Source organism: Embiotoca jacksoni, unplaced genomic scaffold (assembly GCF_022577435.1).
Source record: "Embiotoca jacksoni isolate LCO1_2020_lvr unplaced genomic scaffold, fEmbJac1.0.p SCAF_6, whole genome shotgun sequence".
In the NCBI taxonomy this organism is placed as follows: domain Eukaryota; kingdom Metazoa; phylum Chordata; class Actinopteri; family Embiotocidae; genus Embiotoca; species Embiotoca jacksoni.
In genome coordinates, this window is record NW_027185414.1 from 11337535 (window position 1) to 11360300 (window position 22766).

The 22766-nt window shown below is 41.0% G+C and overlaps 1 protein-coding gene across 4 annotated transcripts; it reads left to right on the forward strand.

The window, feature by feature from the left end:
- Nucleotides 1–747: 747 nt before the first annotated feature.
- rufy2 (RUN and FYVE domain containing 2) lies at nt 748–22253 on the forward strand. 4 transcript variants are annotated; one of them, XM_069173433.1, is made up of 20 exons: nt 748–1163; nt 2987–3280; nt 6714–6887; nt 7032–7149; nt 8345–8446; nt 8600–8723; nt 10675–10739; nt 10839–10904; nt 11386–11455; nt 11576–11677; nt 11905–12021; nt 12104–12196; nt 13012–13086; nt 13204–13301; nt 17599–17718; nt 18013–18142; nt 18255–18349; nt 18652–18700; nt 18910–18990; nt 19393–22253. In XM_069173433.1, the coding sequence occupies exons 2-20, from the start codon at nt 3205–3207 to the stop codon at nt 19534–19536; spliced, it is 1899 nt and encodes a 632-aa protein (XP_069029534.1). In that variant the 5' UTR covers nt 748–1163; nt 2987–3204; the 3' UTR covers nt 19537–22253. The 4 variants fall into 4 exon arrangements, 3 of the variants coding, with proteins under 3 accessions (XP_069029534.1, XP_069029532.1, XP_069029535.1); XR_011179495.1 differs by lacking the exons at nt 748–1163; nt 2987–3280 and adding an exon at nt 4143–4881 and having other exon boundaries at nt 19393–19589; nt 21075–22247; XM_069173431.1 differs by lacking the exons at nt 748–1163; nt 2987–3280 and adding an exon at nt 4143–4881.
- The last annotated feature ends 513 nt before the right edge of the window (nt 22254–22766 follow it).

A 22766-nucleotide genomic window follows, 5' to 3' on the forward strand; every position in this document is an offset into this window, starting at 1 on the left:
TTTTGTCCGCCAGCTCGGTCTCCAACAGAAAAACAGAAAATAACAGGAATCTATTTTCAATTAAAAAAATATTTTATTTTTTTTACTCTAACTCCTCAAGTATAAAACGCATAAATGGACTGTATACGTATATGTTCTATGACAAAAACAAAACCATGATTGGGCCTTTAAATATTGGTGTTCTCTTTCATGCATGTGTCTATACAAACATCGTTTGTCTCTCTGCTCATTCTGTAAACTGCTTTCTAGAAAAGTAGTCAGCTTCTTATATTTCCCAGAAAGCTCTTTCCGGCTGCAGCGATAGTGTTTCATTCTGTGCTGCAAAGTCATTCACGTCCAAACGAAGCCAATCGCTTTGCTGCTTCAGCGAGGTCCTCCCTCTCCATCTGAGCCCTGATTGGATAGTAACAGTTTTGGCCCTCCTCTCATGTGTTCTGCTTTCAGAAATCACTATTCACAAACTGGTATGTTTTCAGTCATATCTTTATGCATTTCTTTCATATTTTCTTCATATTAAGTTAATCTGTGGTTGTGTGTATGAGTACAAGTAAGAGCCTCCCTTCCTTTAACCCTCTTCCTGTTGTGTGTTTTTCTGTCATCTCTCTCCGCCTCTCTCTGTACTTATCCCCCTTCAAGCCTCCTCCCTCCTCTCCCCCCTCTCCCCCCTCTCTCCTGTCTTTGCCTTTACTCCCATACCCCTCCCCTCTCCACTCCTAGCCTGCCTGCTCTGTTGTCATTGGGTGCTTTGTGGGGTGATGGTTGTGGTTTCTGTCCGTGATATCCCCATAGCATGTACCGGCTTCCTGCTCCTGAACTACAGACAGGCATGTTGATATTGCAGTTCTGCAGCATTAGGATAGATGTATCCTAGATAAATAGATAGATAGATGTATAGCTATATAGATAGATGTATAGATAGTGCTGATGATGTGTTTATCAAGGGACATCCGGGAGCTGCTAATCGCTGCCTTTCGCTGCTACAGCTGGATTGATACACTAAAGCTTTGCTGAACATTAAAGCCATCCTGCCCAGTTCGCACAGAGTCCTCGGCTGGAAGTCCACATACAAGACCAAAGCAGAGACTTGCCTTGTTTTGGAGCAGACTACAGATTGCTGACAAGCTGCATAACCAAGGATCATCACTATACCTATTCCTACAGAGGTGAGACGCAATAATTTCACACTAACATGCACATTTAAGTAATTATAACACATTAAGAATGGTGATGTCAGACATATAATTGGCATAATTGTAGCCATAACACAGTAGTTTGTATACATGTTGTTATGACACTGCTTTAACCATATGTATTTTTGTACTATGTAAAATGTCCACATCATCACTCCTGATAATTAGTCCTGTTCTTTGTTAATCCAAATAATGATACCAAATCACTGTGTCAGAGCCTGTGAGCATAGCACAACTCCAACTGCAGCATTGCTGCACAATGAAAGGCTGGCTACTACAATGAAACAGCATCATCCTGCTATTGGTGGAAAGAGCTACCAGTGACAAATACTGATTGGTTGTTTCAGCTCCCTTTAGTGTGGAAGGGCATGTTCCTTGCAATGATTAAGATATTCATATGGTACAAACACATACCACCCTGGAAGTAGTGTTCAGTAGTGAGTATGTTTAGGTGTGGTTCAGTGATGAAGGGAGAGTGGGGGGAGGAAGGTGGAAGGAGGGACGAGAGACATGGAAACATGAATCAGCGATTAACTTATCTCTAGGATGCATATACAATATGTATGATTCAAAATGCAAATGTATTTAAGCTCAAATGATGACACGTAGTTGTTTGTTGCAATTACAGATGTGGCACATTTTTGAAGGTATAGATACAGACAAACAGGTTGGAAATGTGTTGTCTTTTTGCTGAAAGACTAAGATGAAAAATGGCTCTACATGTTATGGTAGGTAACAAAACAGGTAGATGAGTAGAAAGAAAACAAGTCAAACAGTCAGATGACATAGACATGAATACAGATAAAATAACTGTGATGCAGACAAGACAATCAACAGAGAAAGAAAACAAGAAAACAAAACCCACGGACATCATCAGCAAGTCAGGCAGCAGCGGCCTGAATCTTGTTTTCTCTGCAGACGGACATTCAGAGAATTAACACACGCAGTGGACAAACAGCTAAGGAGTGCACATATCTGCACGAAACTGGTCATATGACTCCTGGTCAGCCCTGAGCTATTAGAGAGAGAGAGAACAAGAACAAGAGGAAACCACACAAGAGGAAGACAAACAGTGCTCTTTCTAATAGAGTTTACTGTAGCCTTTTAGACATTACATTTGTAATGGATCTAGCATTGTGCTGTTGTTGTGGTGGGAGACTTTTACATCCATCCTATGTTGAGGTGGAGGCCCACTGCATGCATTCCTTATAACTGAAAACAAGGTAAAGCTCCTGTTGATTTTTGCTTGGTCTGTGCTATTTTCACATGAAATCAGGATAGGATTTAAAAAAATAATAATAATAATAATTTACGAGGGGAGAAACATTTATTATCTCTGAAAGGTGTGTTTATGTAAGTGATGTTTGTGTGGCTCAGCGACAGGATGTAGAGACACAATGGTCTCTATTACAGAGAACATTTTGAGGAAACTTTGCTGCCTGATAATCAAACTTGTAGTCACTTTGTTGAATTTCAATTATTGTTCTATTTTAATAGAACAAAAGACCAAACTGGAGATGTGGGTAAACTCCTTAGTGGTCTGGGACCAGGTTAGCTAAGTAAACAGCTAGTTTCAGCCTCGCCTGATTTATAACGTGTCTATATCACAACATTCCTGGATGTTGCCTCACCAGATATGTTTTATTCTTTTAAACAAGCAAAGAGGTGGGGCCATAGCTTACTTTAGGTCAAAAATCTGAATCCCTGGAGTAGTTTGCTGCTGATGAAAACTCCTCTGCAATGTCTTTTTAGGACTGTCTCCTTCTTTACTGTCTTTACTGTGTGTTCTGCCCCAGGCGTCCCTGTTCAGCTCAGCAGAAGCCCGGCACATCCTGGGACTGGGACCAAACCTGACCGAACTAGAACACACCATATTAGTCCACCACAGTTAAGGAAACCCAAGAAAAGTGGCACAGACCCAACAGAAACCAGACCAGAGCCGGACACATCAAGACTCAGGGACTCACTATCTCCTTTGTAACAAGACAGTGGACAGACGAGAGACCCACCCATCATGTACTCCCCTCAGAGTCTCCACCGTTGGGGCATCACTCACAGTGAGAGTATGGAGCGGTTAGCCTACAGCCAAGGTACGATGGAAATTGAATTATATAATGATATATAATGAACTCCTACTGCATCCTGGTCTCATATTATTGCCCTGAAGTGTCTCAAAGAATAGTGCCATAACCTTGTTGGTAGGCACAAATCACTGCACTAAAACAAGTTAGGCTCAACAAGATTAAATAAATAATTTAGGGCAGCTAACTTCACCACAAAAAAGCCTTCATAAGTTATTGATATTGTTACAAAGTCCATACATGTCTATATATCTTTTATATGTTCCTAAAGAGTAAAAATATAGAAAATACACACTGTGAGTGTAACACAATTATATTATTGAATCATTATTACTGTATTAATGTGAAAGTAGTATTTTTTTTACTTTGTAGCTGGTTGTAACTCCTTTTTAACTATTTTACTCATGCCTACATAACGATTGGTAGGTTACCCAATAATAATGGGTTATTTTATATATAAAATTATATTTTCTTATAGGAACAATAACTGTCAAAATCATGTAGCAGAGTAAAAATTACAATATTTCCTTCTGAGTTTGATTGAAGTGTAAAGTAGTATAGAGTTAAAATATTTAAGTACCAAAACACTAAAAATCCTTTAACATGGAGGTAAATGTGATAAGTAAATGTAGTTGTACTTCCTTCCACCACTGAAGAAACATGACCAGCCTCAATGAGCTAAGTGGTGACTGTAACAGTAAACATTGGGCTGATCTTTCTTGATATCAAATCTGAAAACAGCTGTCTGGGCTTGTGCACCCTCCACCTGCAGACCGCCCTGCAGTCCCCACGTCCAGCAGCAGGGGGCGGCAGGCTGCCTCCAGAGCCGCTGCTGAAATCATTACGTAGTGCCGCCTTTTGTGTGTCTCGTGAGCCCTTCTGACGCCGCCCCTCCGCAGGGTGCAGCGGGACCGGGGAGACGCCAACTGTCGGTGAGGTCTGCTGGCTGTAAACAAATATACACAACCAGCACGATGCACGGGAAAGACACGTTTGCCGAGCAGCGGCTCTCCGCGCCGTCGCCGCCGATGCTACAGTTCACCATGCAGCGAGACGACGCTTAGTTGACTGGTTTACATCCCGGTAGCGTCACGGCGGTTTGGTTTGTGCTACCTGTGATTGTTTTGGCCGGAGGTATCGCAGGTATTTTTTTTTTTTTTTTTAAAGCTGCAATCGTCGTAATGGTCGCCCGGTGAATTGTGAAAACAAAGCTAACGCGCTAACAGTTAGCAAGCCGTCTGAATCTGTCTGATTTGGCACCGAGCGACACGGAGAGCTGCAATCACTCCGGACGCGTTTGGACATGGCATCGCCCCCGGAGCACGACCTGGCTCTCTCTGAAGCGGACAGCAGCAAGGAGAAAGCTCATGTGTTTGGGATATTGAGGATGCAGGAGGAGAAATCTGGCGCTGCGGATAAGGCTAACAGTAGCAGTGCAGTTAGAGGTGGAGGAGGTGGAGGTGGAGGAGGAGGTGGAGGAGACGGCCGATGGCAGGCTCCTATCTTCGCTTTGGCCAGGAAAGCGTCTGAGACTATTTCAGGGAGCATTCACGTCCTGCCCAAAGTGTCGGAGCACAGGACGTCTCTGCCGGGGGACTGGGCCGCGCAAGGTAGAGTATGATCAGCATGAGGGTGTGGAGGGGCCCCTGGTTCATAGTCACAGCTGATCACACCCAGTAAGGGATCCAGGGGCTGGTTTGGAGACGTGATTTAGTCTTTCTAGGAGGTTCACAAACAATCATTCAATCAGACACTAACTGGAGCAAAATGAATAGATCCAGCCGGGTTTGACAAACCTCCTCATCTCTCCTCCTGTCTCTCCCTTTTCACCCTCTCTCTCTCTCTCTCTCTCTCTCTGTGTGTGTGTGTGTGTGTGTGTGTGTGTGTGTGTGTGTGTGAGACCAATTGATTTTTCATACATGCCTTCAGCTCTCATGCTCTGATGGTGCATCCTCATCTAGGACTTTTAGCAGTGATACAGTAGCTGAGCAGCTGTCTGCCTGAAGCATCACATGCTGCACTGATGCAAATGGAAAACAAATATTCCCCTTCTTGAGTTCCCTGGGGGTTGTCATGCTTATTTATTTTTTTTTTTTTTTTGGAGCACCCTTAAGTGTTGTCACCTTATTGTTCATGATCCTACAAAGTCAGAATCTGTGTAGTGTTTGAAGGAACTCAGCTATGTCCCTCTTTGTCAGTAGCACCTCAAACATCACACACTTGCATTTGAATTAGGCCTGAAACAAAAAATAACTTGGATCAACTGAAATATAACGGCCAGTTAGTTTGATAATTAACATGCAAACATGCCAAACCTCTGCAGGTTCCAGCTACTCAGATGTGAGGATTTGCTGCTTTTATCTCTTTTATGTCATTGTGAAGACATTTGTCTTTTGTTTTTGGGACTGTTAGTCAAGCAAACTGTGCAGTTTGAAAATGGAAATGTCTCATGGGAAACTGTGACGGATGAGACAAGAGATGTTTGACGACAATTTTAAATGTCATGCAATATTTTAAATCACTGTTACAGCTGTAAGGATCCAGATGCTTTAATCTTGTAGCTTTTTTTTTACCACCAGCGTGTAGCAGGAGTCACATGGTGATACAGCTCTTCCAAAAGTTCCTGTTTTTTTTCCTCAGTATCGTCACAGCCCCTGCCTCGAGGGCTGCTAAAAGTCATGTATCTCCCAAGAAGTTATTTGTTGATTTGCTAGTTTCTCTGCCTCAAGGCAGTTAAAGCTCTTTTATATTGCTGTGCTGCATCTCAGTATGTTTTCACCCGACATTATATTGCTCTGTCCTGTTCTGTCTGGCTACATATTAACCCAGAGGTCCACGTGTAGAGCATGAAAACGCATGTGGAAGGTGACAATCTCTCATATTTTCTACAATGGAAGCTGCAGAATGGAAGAGACAGGACACAGTTGAAAAATGGACGGTCAAATTAATTATTACCAAACCAATGAATCATTTCCAGGTTTGGAAGAGTCCTTTTATTTTTGCTCACATGTTAGGGTGGTCTCTTGTTCCATGTTACCTATTTGTCTTTTTTACTGCACTCACCTGAAATACAAACCCAAGTATGCATTGTGCCTCCCTATGGTAAACATCTTTGTGATAATGACCAGTTGTAACACATTACCTTGCTGACTCAGTTGTTAGAAACATAACCAGTCCTTGTAAGGTTTAATGACTAGATCGGATATGGTTATTTACTGTTGCTCTCAGTTCTGTGACAGGACTCATCTTTAATTTCTATCTAAATTCTTTATGCTGTTTTCTTCATTCTTAAGATATGTATTTTTGTTATCATGCAGCCCATGGACTGTCTGCATGCAACCACTGATTTGAAAAATGTGATTGACTCAGTTTTCATTTCTGCTCAATAAAATGTATCCTGTCGATGGTATTTTAAGCCCACTTGAATTGTTTTGTCCTGCAGCCTTGCGAGACCCCATGGCCATGGAGCGAGCCAACCTGCTGAACATGGCCAAGCTGAGTATCAAAGGGCTGATCGAGTCGGCTCTGAGCTTCGGACGAACATTGGACTTGGACTACCCGCCTCTTCAGCAGTTCTTTGTGGTCATGGAGCACTGCCTCAAACATGGGCTCAGAGGTAAGAAAACTGTTTCAGTTACATCTGCTACCCCTTAACTTTATGTGTAGGCTGGGTAATTAGATTTTGCCCGTCATAAAAGATGCTATTTGCAGATTTCCGTATGCTTGTGTGCGTTTGTCTAAAAAGTCTCTCATTCTGCAGTGAAGAAGTCCTTTCTCGGCTTTAACAAGTCTCTGTGGGGTCCCCTGGAGCTGGTGGAGAAACTGTGTCCTGAAGCAGCAGAGATCTCGGCGTCTGTCAGAGACCTGCCTGGACTTAAGTAAGAACTACTTGTATGTACATACACGTTTGATCTCATACGATCTGACCTAACATCCTGGTAGAGGAACGTGAACTACAACAGCCACACGCTCACAGACAGGAGTAACATGAAACTGTAACCTCAGCCACATCAGGGAAGTACCTGAGTGTTATTTACTTTCACTTCACCTTTCCTCTCCCTGCTGTCCAACTTCTGTATGCTAACTATTTCTGTTATTCTTTTGTACAGATACATTTTTTTAAAGACCTCCTACTGCATCCAGCAGTTAGATGTAAAAAAAAACAACAAAGTTTTAGTTTTAGGTAATTGGTAACTAAGAATAGTCAGTAATGGTGCAGTAGTATATTTATTGCCAGTGTCAGGCAGATTGTTGAAGTGGTGTTCTTGTGACCTTTTTATTTTATTTAAAAAGTTTTTTATTTTGACTGATGGATAAGAAAACATTTGAGTGTTGATAGTGCCAAATAAGAATGATCCAAAACTCTGGTGGTGCATCCTGCAGTAATATGGAAGTAGAGTCCTCTTGTGGCTGAAGTAATCAGGGTCCTGCTAAACCTCACACGATTGCCTTATTGCTTTTAACTCCACCCAAATATCAGTCACAAACTCACAGACCCTCCAGGCAGGGATTCAAGTGAGAAACATCCACGTTTTGTCTGAGCCGGCAAAATGAGGAACAGTCGTGTTGTTTCAGATGGAGGACCGAGTCCATTTCCTTTGCTGGTGCTGAGTCAGACCAACTGCCATGTGACTAAGCAGGATTTTAGCCACACTAATTGCAGACCTAAATGTTAGATACTGTACAAGGAAACGCAAACTGTGTGCTTGCAGTAAAAAAGAGTTTTGGATGCTCAGAAACAGACTCAATGAAACATTAAAGAAAGGAACAGTTAATAGTGTACACGATCCCACACAGCGTTCAAGAGATTTCACTAATATGCAAATAAGGGAAAAAATATTTACACAAATGCTGCTGTAGCCGAAAAAAATTCCCCTCGGGGATTAATACAGTACATATAAAATAAAAATAAATACAAATAAAAAAATGTAAAAATATATGATGAATAAAATCTAGAAGCTTTTTTTTTTTTTTTTTTTTTGGTTAGACATGAAATACTAAATTTTTGCAGCCACACAAAGACCCTCAGAACCTCGTTGAAATATGACGCTATCACTGCTGCGTGTTCTCCAGGACTCCGTTAGGGAGAGCCAGAGCATGGTTGCGTCTGGCTCTCATGCAGAAGCGGCTGGCCGACTACCTGCGACTCCTCATCACCAGAAAAGACCTGCTCAGGTACGCCCCCAGAGAATATTAGGAATTGTTATATTTTGACTGCAAAGCTTTTGTTGCAAAAACCCACAAATATACACTCTCGATTGACAGCTCGGGCTGTTAAGGATGAAGGAGACAATGGAGTGTGAGAATCTGTTGTCTCCTCCTCCTCAGTGATTTCTATGAGAATTCAGCACTGATGCTGGAGGAAGAGGGAGCCGTGATCGTGGGCCTGCTGGTGGGCCTGAACGTCATTGATGCGAACCTGTGTGTCAAAGGCGAGGACCTGGACTCACAGGTGAACACTGTTGTGAAACACTATTCTGACAGTTTGACTAAACAACGTAGCTACGTTCCAAGTCAGATCTTCATCAGAACATATGTGGTATTTTCTGGCAGTCTGCTGTACACCGTGCACACCCTGAAGCTCCACCTCTTGGAAATTGTAGTTTCATTGGAAGCCATATTTGTTGAGGAATACACAATTAGGGTGGGTACAGAACAAAGTTATACAACCAAGAAGCATCTCTGAATGGTACCATTCATATATATTGTTTTTCATAGCACAGTAAATGGGGCTTTGAGAGGAATCGGGCTTGAAGCATCATAAATCAGAGACCCCAAGCCCTTTAAGAAAACAAGTATCTCCAAAGGATAGAGCAACAATACTACAACGCGCTATACAAGGATATCAGTCATGAAACATAGATCCAAAAGTTCTATAATAAACATGAAGAAAAGAAACATCCTCAGGTACATTAGAATATATATCACTTTGTGCTGCATGAGATAAAACCCTTGACAGGAAAACTTCTGCCCAATCTTGGATGTGTAAAGTTTTTCATGTGTTGTTGCATTGAGCACAGTTGCCACATGGATATTTCCCATCCCTAGAAAAGTCTGTTTTAAACCTGTCTTAACGTTGGCCCGCTTCAGCTTATTACACACAAGTTAGAACTTCTTCTGAGGGAGGTGATTCCAGCACCTTAGCAAAGATTCAGCTGGGTGGAGTGGTAGTATTCCTGCATTGTCGACAATTTAACCAGAGAAAACACATTTACACTATTCATTAAAATATTGTCTAGCTCTGGGTGTGTTATCTGGCTGTAAAAGATCTGATGTTGCACAACTGGTATACATTGTTCTCCACTATGATTGAATCTATTTTTCGGCTTGCACAAAGAATGTTACTCCACTTGTACCTGCTCGACCCCTGACCTGTTTCGGTTTATCTACTGTGTTCTGTTAAATAATTGTATCTTGGCAACGGGCAGACGGAGAGCTGAGACTGTGTTGTCATATCTCCACTCCATGGGGGGTAGAGACTTTGTACAAACACATTTATCCTCCAACGCAAACACCGTGCGTAGCTTGTGTTTCCACTTGACTGAATGATGGTATCAGTTGGATGAGCCATTACACAGAGAAGAAGACAGACAGACAGACGGGTGTAAATGAGGCCTGATACCACCTCTAAATCCAAAATGATCAAATTTACAGAGGTAACAAGAAAAAATTCTGCCAAACACTTTTAGGATTCTTGTGTAGGGATGTAGGTGAAGAAATTAGGAATTAGCAATTATTTTCGGCTGCTACCTTTTGGGGGCTGCAACTAATGATTATTTTTTTATTACCAATTAATCTGGCCAATATGTTTTTGCTTGTTTAACTATGAATTGTCAAAAGATAGCCAAGCAATACCCAGCGCAACTTCTCAGAGCCGAGGTCTTTAAATGACTTAAGTTGAAAAACCAAAGATACTCTGTTTACAACTACAGAGGAAAGATGAAAATCCTCACATTTGAAAAGCTGGAACCAGAGATTATTTTGTATTTTGTATTATTTTTGGGGGTAAAAAAAATGACTGAAACAATATTCCTTGATTATCTTTCTGGTGATCAGCTAATTGACTATTCTTTTTCGATTCTTCCCCCGCTGACCACTTTACCAACTCCATGGTGGACTGGTGGCTATGATGCATATGTAGGGTTGACAGTTAAATTTGTGCGATTAGTAATTGCAGACGCATGTAACAATAGACAGGAATTATACACTTTATGTTTTTTTTTTGGTGTTAGTTTTAATTTGTGCACATAATTAACAACATAATTATAAATGACCTTAATTCTTGCAAATTATCTAATGGAGTGCAATAACTTAAGTCATGATGACTAATTTATTTAAATCTGTGGTTGTGCAACCATTGCTACTTTTGAGTGATATTGGCTCCTTCATTTTTCTTGTTTGAGGTCGGGGTGATCGACTTCTCCATGTATTTGAAGAATGATATTGATGATTACAGGAGTGAGGAGAGGTAAGGTCTTCCATCATCTCACTGCTGTTTTGTACAGCTGGTTTCTTTCTCCAAATGTGATGCAGAACTGTGTTTTATTTCTTGTTTCCATGACAACAGGAATAGCCAGATAGCATCCATCTTGGATCAGAAGAACTATGTAGAGGAACTGAACCGACAGCTTAAGTAAGACATGTTTTATATTGGATGCTGTGCTGTCCTGTCTGCGGGGTTTTCCAATGAGTTCCAGGAGTTCATGCTGTTGTGGAGTTAGAAATCTGTGTGACTACAAACTGAATTTTAGAGGTTAGCATTTTGCATTGAACTGAAAAGTGAGACAAAATGAATGATAGCGGGACCAAAAAACACGGGTCCACTTTATCAATAACGTTATAACCAGCATTGTTGCTCGTGACCTATAATTACTCCATAAGCAACTTTGAACTGTAAATGATAGAAGCAAATCTATGTCTCACATTTAATTGCGCTGATTATATTATTGTCACTCCAACACGTTCCTTTTCACCGCATTTACATCGCGCACGGTTTTATAAATGGGAATATTTTTGGGCTTTCGGCTTTTGTGCGCACGTACACTTTTAGTACGGATGCCACGCAATATTTTATAAATGAGGCCCCAGGTCAGTTATCATTTTTTGTTCTGCAGCTCCACAGTTCATGGTCTTCAGGGCAGGGTCGACTCCCTAGAGAAGTCCAACTCTAAACTCATAGAGGAGGTGAGACCCACAGTCAAAATATCTGAACTTAATCCTCAGAATTTATGTTCACACCCCGACTGAACGGCCTTTGTTATTGTCAAATTTTGTGTTTGTCTCCACGTGTGTTTGTGTCTGCAGTTAGCCATAGCCAAGAACAACATCATCAAACTGCAGGAAGAAAACCAGCAGCTGAGGAGTGAAAACGGCCTAATTCTGGTGAAGGCGCAACAACATTTAGAGGTACACAGTCACAAATACACCAAATTAACAAAACTGTATTGCCGTTTCAAAACAAAGAAATATGAATGGATTTATTTTTAGGTTTGTTTTTAACTGCAGTGAAAGCTGAAACCAAATGTAGATCTATCCTTTAATATTCCACTGCTTATTGCCAGCTCTTACCAGAAACTGATAAAAATGATGAACCGCACGGCTAATATGTTCTTCCTGTTGCTGATATTGTCCAGGTAACACAAGGTGACGTGTCAGTGGAGAGAGACACGTACAAACAGTCTCGTCAGGGCTTGGATGAGATGTACAATGAGGCTCAAAGACAGCTGAAAGAAGAGTGTCAGCTCAGACAGGTCAGACTGTGTGTGTGTGTAAGATAAATGTGATTCTTATGTAACAACAGATTAGAATACATGTATTTTTGTCAATTTTCAGGATGTGGAGAACGAATTGGTAGTCCAGGTGTCGATGAAACAGGAAATGGAGCTGGCCATGAAACTTCTCGAGAAAGATATTCATGAAAAACAGGTTTGCATATTTTCCTCTTTTTTTTCCTTCCCTCTTCCTTTTTCATCACTGAAAATATCAACAGCTAAAAGAAGACAGAAAGGAAGCTGCAAGACTCCAGTTACTGTTAGTGAATGCACCAACTCATTAAAATCACAAAACAATGTACAGGTTGTGGGCGTTGTTAATAATGGTGCTGCTGAATCAGTTATTTTTTAGATATATTTAGACATTTCTGGCAGCCCTGCCATTGTCTGGCCCATCTCCACCAACATGTGAACTGTGCAACACAAACACCACCCGCTGAGGTTCGTGGCTGAGCTGAGGTTCAGTAGCAGTAGCATCTTTACAGCTTTGTAAGGAGGCTGCTGGGATTTATAATATCCCAAATGTCATGAGGTGAATCAGATGTCAAACTGGAGGATATTAGGGTCGTTACCATGCCAACATTTGTGCCATGCATTCTTACATTCAGTTTATCCTGTTTACATTTAATTGTGTCTCAATCTTTTGCTATGAATATGAACATTGCACAGAAATATGACTCAACTATGAAACTGACTACTACTTATTTGTGTGTATGGTGGTGCTGGGTTTAATCTTGTACAGTGTTGAAATTATTCAAAAAGTGAATAAGTATATGCACAAATACATACATAAATCGTTGAAGAAATCTCTGTGATAAATGAATAAATAACAAATGAATGAAAAAATGAAGGAAGAGCATTAAGTCAATTCACTTAAGTTTAAGGTACTGCTGTAGGGAACCAGAAGCAGTTACATGACAGCCAACACTGCCCAGAACACATCATCACCATTTGATTTTTGACTAACAGGACACACTGATCGGCCTGAGACATCAACTGGACGAGGTCAAAACCATCAATGTAGAAATGTACCAGAAGATGCAGGTATATACCCAAAAACACACTAATCCTTGTATCCTCTAAAAGATAAAGAAATAAAGGAGAAATATTGTCATCATTACTCACCGCTGCTTATGAAAAACTGTCACTCTCATTTCTCAGTCATCCGATGAGGAGATGAAGAAGAAGAACGATATGATCATTCGTCTGGAGGAGAAGACCAATCAGATCACTGCCACCATGAAGCAGCTCGAGCAAAGGTGAGATACGCTGCCTGCAAAGGCCCGGCACACACCAATCAAATCGCTTTGTCCCATAAGCCTCCACAGTACACAACATTGTCTAAACCAGGTTCTCTGCTGCTCTCTCAAAATGTCTGAACCTCTTCAAACCTTTGAGTCTTATCTTTGACCTCCCTGAAAATACATCATGTCCCTTTAGGAAAGTAAGTTTGATGCTTTTGACACATTTTAAAAAATTGTTAAAGGAACTTAAGATGTAGTTTGCAGCTAGCAGAAGAGAACTTGGGGAGGACATGGACAAATTCTTCCTCAGCGCTGGTGTTGGGTTTCCCCAAGGAAACAGGTTAGGAGGTGGAAATCCTTGTGCCGTACTCTGGTTTCTTTCTTCCTGTACTGGACAAACAAAAAAAATACCTCAACACAAAACTTTGTCATTAAATTGCCATGTTTTGGATTTTTACCTTTACTCAAATGCATGGCCTTTTTCTTGTGTGTTTCCTCTTCTCTTCTCCCTGAAGATTTCTAAGGTTTTATTCTGGTGCTTTTTCTGATTGCCAAAATTCAAGATACAAATCTTACATTTGACAGAGTTGTTATCTGTTTGAATTTGCTTTAAAGATATAATTTTTATAAAGAAAAAAACGCTGCTCCAAAGCAGAGTTTCCGGCAGTGTTTTATTGCAGAGATCAGCCTCTTCCGTCCATTACTATGAAATACAGCGTTAACCTTCAGGGACGAGCACTGGGCCATCACCGACTAACTAAATTGATTACCAGACAACATGTCAGTATTTACTCAATAATGTCCTTGTGGAAACCCTACAATCCTTAATTTATCAATACACTGCAGATGTTTCCATGCATGGAACCGTAAGCTCTCTGTCAGTATTGCACTGTGTCCTTCTGTGTATAAGTGCTCCTTATTTGTAATCATGTAGCTGTGCGGTGGTTCGTTGATGCTTTATGATCCCTCCTCGCCGTATCGTCTCCCTGTCAACACGGTCCATCCCTCCCATCTTCTCTCCCATTGCTTTGAATCTGTTCCATCCTATTTGTGATTGGTTGTGAATGTTTTTTGCTGCCCTAAAGGTTTATGGAGGCTGCTGCTGCAGGACACAGACCCCGGTTACACTTGCTGTTTTCAGTGGGAGCTTTGTGGTTGTTTTTTTTAGCTGAAGTGTCTAGTGAAGAAGTTAAGAAGGTCGTGATCAAATTATCAAATCAAGTTATTTACCAGCTGAGAGAAAAAAACCTCCCATGTTGTCTATTTCACAGATCAAAACAGTGATGACTATTGTAGTTGTTGTTGCTCGCCATCCAGGCCGAAATTAATCATGTTCATAGTTTAGATCTGAGCAGACATAGCCTGAAAATACTACCAAAAAATTCTACTGTAGTTGTATTCATCTATCTTCTACATCCACTTTCCCCGCTTCTCCTCCCAAACTCTTCTCATTACTCACGCTTACTATGAAAGGAAACGTATCCAGACTGTAGAAATCTGATTACAGAGTGAACACGGCAGCCTGAAATCAGATTTCTGTGTTTTAATGCCTTCCTGCCGTGTTTGTGATGTTAACATTCACAAAAAGTGTTCAGTGTAACTGGGGCCACTTAGAGTACTGATGTAATGACATCCTTTCTTCCTTACTTTCTTTCTTTCCTTCCTCCTTCTTCCCTCCTTTCTGTTCACCTCCTTTATTCCATCCATCAATCCATCATTTTTGCTCCCTTGAAACCTCCATGTTTGATTTATTTCCCTGATTTAATCCCTGCTCCTCTGTGTAGTGATAAGGATTTGCTCAGTCAGACCAGAACGCTTGCTATGTCATTTGTTAAGTGTGCCAGCACAGACACAGAGCACCAGTACAAACTAGTCAAGGACATCTCCTTCTGAGGACATGGTCACATGAATAAATGGACTTAAATTAAAACCACATTCCTGTTTTTTTTTTGGTTTTTTTTGCTCAAAATATTCAGATGGTTTTACAATCAGGTGAAACTGGCCTGCATTTTTGGTTTAGTTATTCAAACATCTTCATCAGCTAAGTGCTTGGATTCATAGACATTATTGCAACATGTCTCATGGTCTTCGGTTAATTAACATTCCCGACAGTTTTATTCATTTTGTGTACTTTGTGGCCGTGTATAGCTGTGCAGAGAACGGTCTAAATGTTACATCACTTATACTTTTAATAGAAACTGAAGAAATATTTTGAATTAATCTTACACTCGTGTATTTATTCACTCACATGCTCAGGTGTGCTAACACATGTGTAATAAGATTCTGCTGCACATTCCCTCCGTGTCCAGCAGTCAGTTTATATGCAGTAACACTGACGGGAAGATAGTCGATTGTTTGGACTCTCGGATGTTATCACACGCTCTTTGTTATTGATTGCATTGAGTTTGAGTGCAGTGGGCTTTCACGCTCATATCACAACTACTGAGTGGCTTTACCTGGCAACACTGGGAAATCAGTAACAGAGCTGAGTCTCTGCGGACTGCATCTTTTCTCTCAACCCTTCTTTCTGCTTTCTGTTAGAATAATGATAAGTGACATCCTAAAATCCCTCCGGCTACTCTCACAAAGGATGTAGACTACCCTCCTGGGAGCAAAATAACTTTCTTGTTGGCCCTCCACGTTGGCTCGGCTGACCTCTTTCAATAACTGCTTCTGTGTCTTAGCTGTCCGTCACGGTTCCTGTTTTTTTATTTTTATCGTGCAGCAGCTGACGCCGTTTAGGCCGCAAGCAAGTGCAGTAACATGAAAAACCTTCACACAAGCTAGACCAAACAATCTCTGCCGCTGCCTGCATGTCACCACAGTCAGTGACTACAATTGTTTAGTCAGACAGGAGTGTGTTTGTGAAGCCTGCTGCTTTTAATGTTGCCAGTTTGCTCTGCATGTGTTGCACCTCCTCCTGACTTGCTTCTCACTGGCTGATAACCCACACTGTGTCCGACGTCAGTCATTCATTCAACCACAAGCCTTGTTTAACAGACACCGAGCGGTGAGCAGTAAACTCTGATTTCCGACACAAATCTTTGCTCCATTTTGTGTCATCACTGACATGACATTATAATGTTATGTTGGAAATCGCATGGTGGCATTGTCAAAAAAGAATAGTGTACATACATTGCAGGATAAAATTGTAGGCACTATTTAGAGGATCAATTTTACACTCAGGATTTGGACACTCGAATAACAAGTTGGAAAGTAAATCTAGTGCACTATACCTTTAAAAAAAATAAAAATAAAAAGGAGTGATTGTGGTCACGGCTCGTCTCATCTCACCCTCCTATATCTGCCTCCTGAAGTGAAAACTAAGGTAAAGTTTTCTAGCTGTAAGCAGCTCAGTGGGACCAGCTGCTTCAGCTCGATTAGTGTGTGTTGTGTTTGCAGATCAGACAGCCTGAGCCAAGTGTAAAGAATTGTAGTCACACAGCTGTAAACCTCTGCAGCTTATGTCAAGGGAACTGCGTTGTTGTGTTCGTTTTGGCATATTTATTGACCTTTGTGATATATCATGAAGTAATCATTCTACCTATTCTAACTCCATGTTCATAATGCTCTCGATTTGTAGTAGAATAAACACTCGGTACAGCTGTTTAAAACTTACAACAACTGTCTTTTACCACCGTGATCAATAAAGTTAGATGTTTTGAAAGTGCTGGCTGTGGTTTGAGTTTTTGGCCTGCTGTTGATATGTGTGCAATGGTACTTTTTTTTTCCCGTGTCGATTTATGGAGTAATATCTCTAAGTCAACAGTTGCTCTATATCGGGGTGTTGTGGGATTATTCTCATCTTAAATGGCTCAACGAGATATAAAACTTGAATAAAAACTTGTGAAATAGGTTTCCTCCCTGTATAATATTGGAAAAGCTGGCAGTGCATAAGGAAGGTAATGACAGTTCATTCTGAGACACTGCAGCCGTTTAGCTCCCCTTCTCTTGGCCATTAATTTGCTATAAAGTGCTTCCCCATATTATTTTATTGATTCATTGTGCGTCTATATTTTGAAGTCATCACCCCTTTTCAACCCCTTCAGTTCAAATCTCCTTTTTTTTTTTTTTTTTTCCCCTCCTCCTTTTGAGTTTTATTTCCTGGTGTTCTAACAGTGCTAATGACAGCACCTCCCTTCAGCTTCATCCATACCTCCTTCATCTTTACCCCCAGAAGTCCTTAACCTCCCTCCTCACCGTCCATCCTCCCTCCCATGTTCCTCTGTTGTTTTCTCCTTCTACACACCCTCCTCCTCCCAGTTTTTTCTCTTCCATGGTCCTGAGTTTGTCCCTGGTTATAATGGTGCAGATTACAGGAGGCAGAGAGGCATCGCACTTCGGCCGAGGAGGGAACCAGGCGCTTCAAGTTTGACTTTGCCAACAAGGCCGACAGCCTGCAGCGGCAGATCGAACACAGAGAAAAGCAACTGTAAGCAAAACGCCTGCAAAGACAGACTTGACCGGTAGACTCGCTCACACACACCTACATGATATGTGCCACATAGAGAAGCAGTGCAGCATGCTCAGTTAGCTGTCGGTGCTGATAGTGCTGGTCTGTTATAGCTCTAATCACAAAGCTAGGAGTAGTGCATCTGATTTACAAATGTTTCCATTTAATTGCTCAATAGACATCAGATAAATAAATCGGTGCGCTCCAACATAATTCTTTCTCTGTCTTGTCATCTTTATTCCTGTTGCCGGTGTGGTTATGGTGCACCTGTAGCCAGCAGCTGGAGACAGACCTAAAGATAGAGAGGGAGTGGAGACAGACATTACAAAATGACCTGGACAGAGAGAGAGACACAGTGGCTCAGCTCAGCACAGAGGCGCTGCAGATCAACGGACTAAAAAAGGTAAGTAGAGAGAGAAGGAAGCATATCACGTGATTATGCCTTTTGTATTTTTGATTGAGTGATTTATATCTGAAGCTTGTCCTCTGTTGTTTGTGTTTTGTTGGTTTTCCAGGAGTTCCACCGTCTCCAGGATGAAAACATTCAGCTGAAGACCATCTGTGAGGACCAAGAAAAAGCTCTTGAAGAACTTGGCTCCAAACTCAGCGAGTATGTAAACTGTAACTACAAATGTTCTTTCTGTTTCTCAGTTTAAGATATGAAGTATAGGCTCAATTAGATTTAAAATAAATTTAAAAAATATGTTTTTAGTGAGGTTTTTGGAGGAAATGTAGCCCTTTGACATGAAAAGAATATAACATAATATTGAAGTAGTAGTAGTCTGTTTTTTGTTTTGTTTTCATTATTATTTCAGCTTATAAAATTCCGTTATCTTCGTGAAGTCTGCAGTTTTGTAAAGATTAAGTCAGAAGATTGACATGTTGTGGGTGACTGTCGCTGTCTGTCATCAGATCCAAACTGAAGATTGAAGACATCAAAGAAGCCAACAAAGCTCTTCAGGTAAAGTAGCAGACAGCTTTAAAAAAATAAGAGAAAAATACTACTTTGATCTCTCATTGCTAACATCTTAGCAATGAAGATTAAACATCTTAACAGAGAAAAGATCGAGTGCTGCACAAGCCATAAACGATTTTAGCAAAGCTGTTTTTGGATCAGTGATCCACACTTTGTTGCCGTTTTGTAATGTGCGGGTTGTCGTGTTGTTTCAGGGGGGCCAGGTTTGGCTGAAGGACAAAGAAGCCAGTCACTGCAAGCTGTGTGAGAAGGAGTTCTCCATCTCAAGACGAAAGGTCTGTCCTCACAAATAATAAGAAAACTGATATTTACAATTGACAATCTGCATAAACAACAGCAATAGAAAACATTTGTGAGTTCCTGAATCGTTGTTGAGCCACATCCTTTTCAAATAACAATTTGCATTACCTTTCGATTCTGGTTTTACACCAATTTTATGTGCAGTCTTCCCTGCAAAAAAAAAATATATATATCAGGGGCACAACAAGTAATTTATTGTATTTTCCAGCAAAAACCGCTTTGCTGTGAAACTCCACAGGACATTTGTGGCTTTAACCTGAAAGTGGTGCTGAAATTACCAATTGATTTCTCAATGGGCAGAAAATGAATAGCTCACTAGACCCAACATCAATTCAGGTGATTCTCTGGTCTCCTTCTGTCCGTCCGTCCGTCCACAGCACCACTGCAGGAACTGTGGGGAGATTTTCTGTAACAGCTGCTCGGACAATGAGCTTCCTCTGCCGGCGTCTCCCAAACCAGTCCGAGTCTGTGACACCTGCCATGCCCTCCTCCTCCAGCGATGCTCCTCCAATCCAACGTGAGAGAGTTGCCAGGACAGCTTGAAAACCATCAGACTCGGAAATGTCAACTCTCTGTAAGATGCATCTCACAACTTGTATCAACTGTCAATGCTGCTATGGGTGGACAACGTGCATGAACATTCAGTACATTTGTCTTTTTTTTAGTTTGAAAAAGTCCCTCGCAGATAGAATGAACATCTTCTCTTGTAAACAGACACAGAGCAGGCAGGTGGTTAATATGTCCGACTTGAAAACAGATGATGACTTTGGAAGAATTTTCTGTAAGTTTTACAGTTGAAACCTTTTGTTTACAGTAAATGTAGATATCAGGCCACATTACTCAAAATATACTCATGAAACAAAATGAAGGAACCATATTCAAATGTCTGCAGCACAGTTTGTGTTTCAGGGCGCAGCTGAATCAAACAACCAGACTGTTGAGGTGATAATCAAAGATGTCAAAAAGCTGTAAACTTTTTTTTTTTTTTTTTTTTTTTTTAATATCACCGTTTTCATCGATCTGTTTGACTAAAGGTCACTTAAAAACCAAGAAAAAGAACCGGCTCTAAAAGGCACAACAGGTGTGAGTGTATCAAGGAGATGCGGTGCTGTCTCTCCTCTGCACAGACATGATCAGCAGGTCAGGATTTAGTAACGCTGAGGAGGAGTTCAGTCACAAAAGTAGAAACAACTTTACAAAGAGCTGTAAGTGAAACTGCACCGACTGTAATGAGCGCTGCTGCAGCTACATGCAGACAGTTTTTTTTAAACAAACCCCCAGTTTTACTCGGCACTGCATCATTATTTAACGCATGTGTCAAACCTCAAACTGCACACACCGACTGAGCAGCCAAACTGATGAGTTGATATCCTTCATACATGCAGAACGGTGGCCTTGTTGTCGAGTCTCACTCCAAAACCCCTTCTTTTTGAGGTGAACACAAAAAAGTCTTAAAGCAGCGTTTACACCGGCACCAGAGAAGAAGTCAGGTCGACGGGTTAATTCCAGATTGACCAGATACTACACTGAAATATGAACTGGATATATTTTTGCGTAGGTGGCTGTGGGAACACCGGAATTGTTCCACAAAATCAAACCGGTCTCACCTTTGTTTTAATTGCAGTTGTGTTGACGGGAGCGACTTTAATATATGTTGTGTCTGTTCAGGCAGATGAATCGGACAGAAAAAGGCCTGCTGGTCTGATCTGTACCCTCACAGTCCTCGCTGTGAAGCAAGTCACACTCAGACACTCTTCAGACTAAATTCAGGAACATCTACTGCTCCAAGCAGTTTGGGCTCCGCTGACACTAGGCTGGACTAGTTACCCGTAAACGTACGGTGTTGTGCCATATGTTCCCGTTCAAATGCAGTGAATATTACCAACTTTCCATGTTGCCAAAACAAACCCTACATTACTACAGCAAGGATTTCTGTAGAGATAATAAAAGCCTAAAATATATATAAAAAAAATTAAAAAAAAAAAAAAAAAAGCAACACTAGCCTATACTAGCCAAGCCAACAGTCTAGATTAAAGGCACATTTCACTGTTTGTTGCAGACACTAATGCAGTGGATGCTGCTTTAAAGGACCAAGAGGAGCAACACATGTAGTCAGCTCTGCAGGGATTACTTTGTAAATCAGAAAATCAAAGTAAGCCCTGCAGCTCTGGTGAGTGACTCCAGTCGGCATCGGTCTGACTGCTTCTTTTGTTCATGAACCACTGATGGAGCTCACAGCATGACCACTTCACTAGTCAGTGGTGGTTATGAAGCCTTGAGTCTTACACACTTCTGACAACTAAGCCACAAAGTATGTTTGAGCACTTGTCAATCAAATATTGTCTGCAATATAGATTTATTTGAGAGTATTTATATTTGATTTTGTGTTTCATGCACATTAATTTGTACTTGCAGAAGTCCGGGGAACTTGTCTGAACTTTACCGGATCACTTGAAGTCGGTTGTGATGAGATGTTATCGTTTTACTGCTGCTCTCTTCCTTAAAGGGAACGTTTGATATTCTACAAGTTTTTAAATTTTTTTTTTTTATAAACAAGATCAATACCGGTTTTGTGTTGTCAAACTAAATCTGATTACAGTCATGGACACAGTCTTCAGTGACGGGTTATAACACGTTCCATTTCTTCCATTTCACATTCTGGTTTTGTACTTACAATGTTTACAACCTTTTAGCAACTGGAAGTATTCATTCCCATGAGGAGAAAACAGGCCAATGTTCATTTCAACGGGTGTTTTTTCTTGTTAAAAATAAGTACAACCGGCAAATGTTTCTGAACTGAACCCAGACCGATTTGTTTTTTGGGGGTTTTTTTTGTCCTGCATTGCTCTTGTAAATCTCCCAGCTTTCGGTGGGACTTGTACAGTGTCGATACGACTATATGTTGGATATAAATAATGTTGATAATCACTGTGGCCCTTTAGCTTACTAAATCCTGCCAGTTTAATATTAACTCTATTGCCAACAGTCGGTTGCTTGACTGTGTAGCAGTTTGATTAAATCAAGTTACAGAATAATTCCTGTTGTTAACTGTCATTTTTCTGTAGCTGATTGAAAGTCCTCAACGTGATCAGTGTCGGGTCCTTCTTCCGTGTCCATCTTAAATTGGTTAATTAGGGCGCGAGCACTAATTGTGCACTCTTATTATTATTTTTCATTCTGTGCACTCTTAACATGTTTGGAATTAAAAGTAATAAAAAAAATTAAAAAAAATGTTTTTGTTAATCGGTGTGCCCGGGGCGTGGCGGCCAAAAAGTGACCCAAAAGTCATGCTATCGCCTGTTGTCCAAAACAGCTATAATGCCAACAAAATAGCTTTTGGGTGACTTTCTGCTAAAATATTATCTTTTTTTTAAAGTCATGACGATGGGGGGGCTCAAACCCAAAATCATCTTGTTGAGAGGCAACACTGCTAACTACTGCACCACCAATCTTCCCAGGAGATGGTTTGCATTGTTATAAATCTTTGTGTATGCAAAACATTTTCAATTTCTCCAAACATTTCAACTTCACTAAAAGTTGAATCACCATCAACAAGCCAAGGTGGAATCTTGGCCTGCTGAGTTCACCAGACTGTTGGTTGAGTCACTGGAAGCTCTGATTGAACTCCGTGAAACACTTTCGCCGCAGCGACTCTTTCTTCAGCGCTGAAGATAGTACAGTGGTCTACTGCACCGCTTCAGAGCTGGACACGACCTCATGAGGCTGCGGGTTCAAACCCCGCTCAAGGTAA

Bases quoted from the DNA above. Each gene is read 5' to 3' on its own strand.
- rufy2 (XM_069173431.1), top strand. From the start codon at position 4,575: ATGGCATCGCCCCCGGAGCACGACCTGGCTCTCTCTGAAGCGGACAGC. The intron at 12,197-13,011 runs GTTTGCATATTT...TTTGACTAACAG, and splicing joins AAGATATTCATGAAAAACAG to GACACACTGATCGGCCTGAG. The intron at 18,350-18,651 runs GTATGTAAACTG...GTCTGTCATCAG, and splicing joins CTTGGCTCCAAACTCAGCGA to ATCCAAACTGAAGATTGAAG.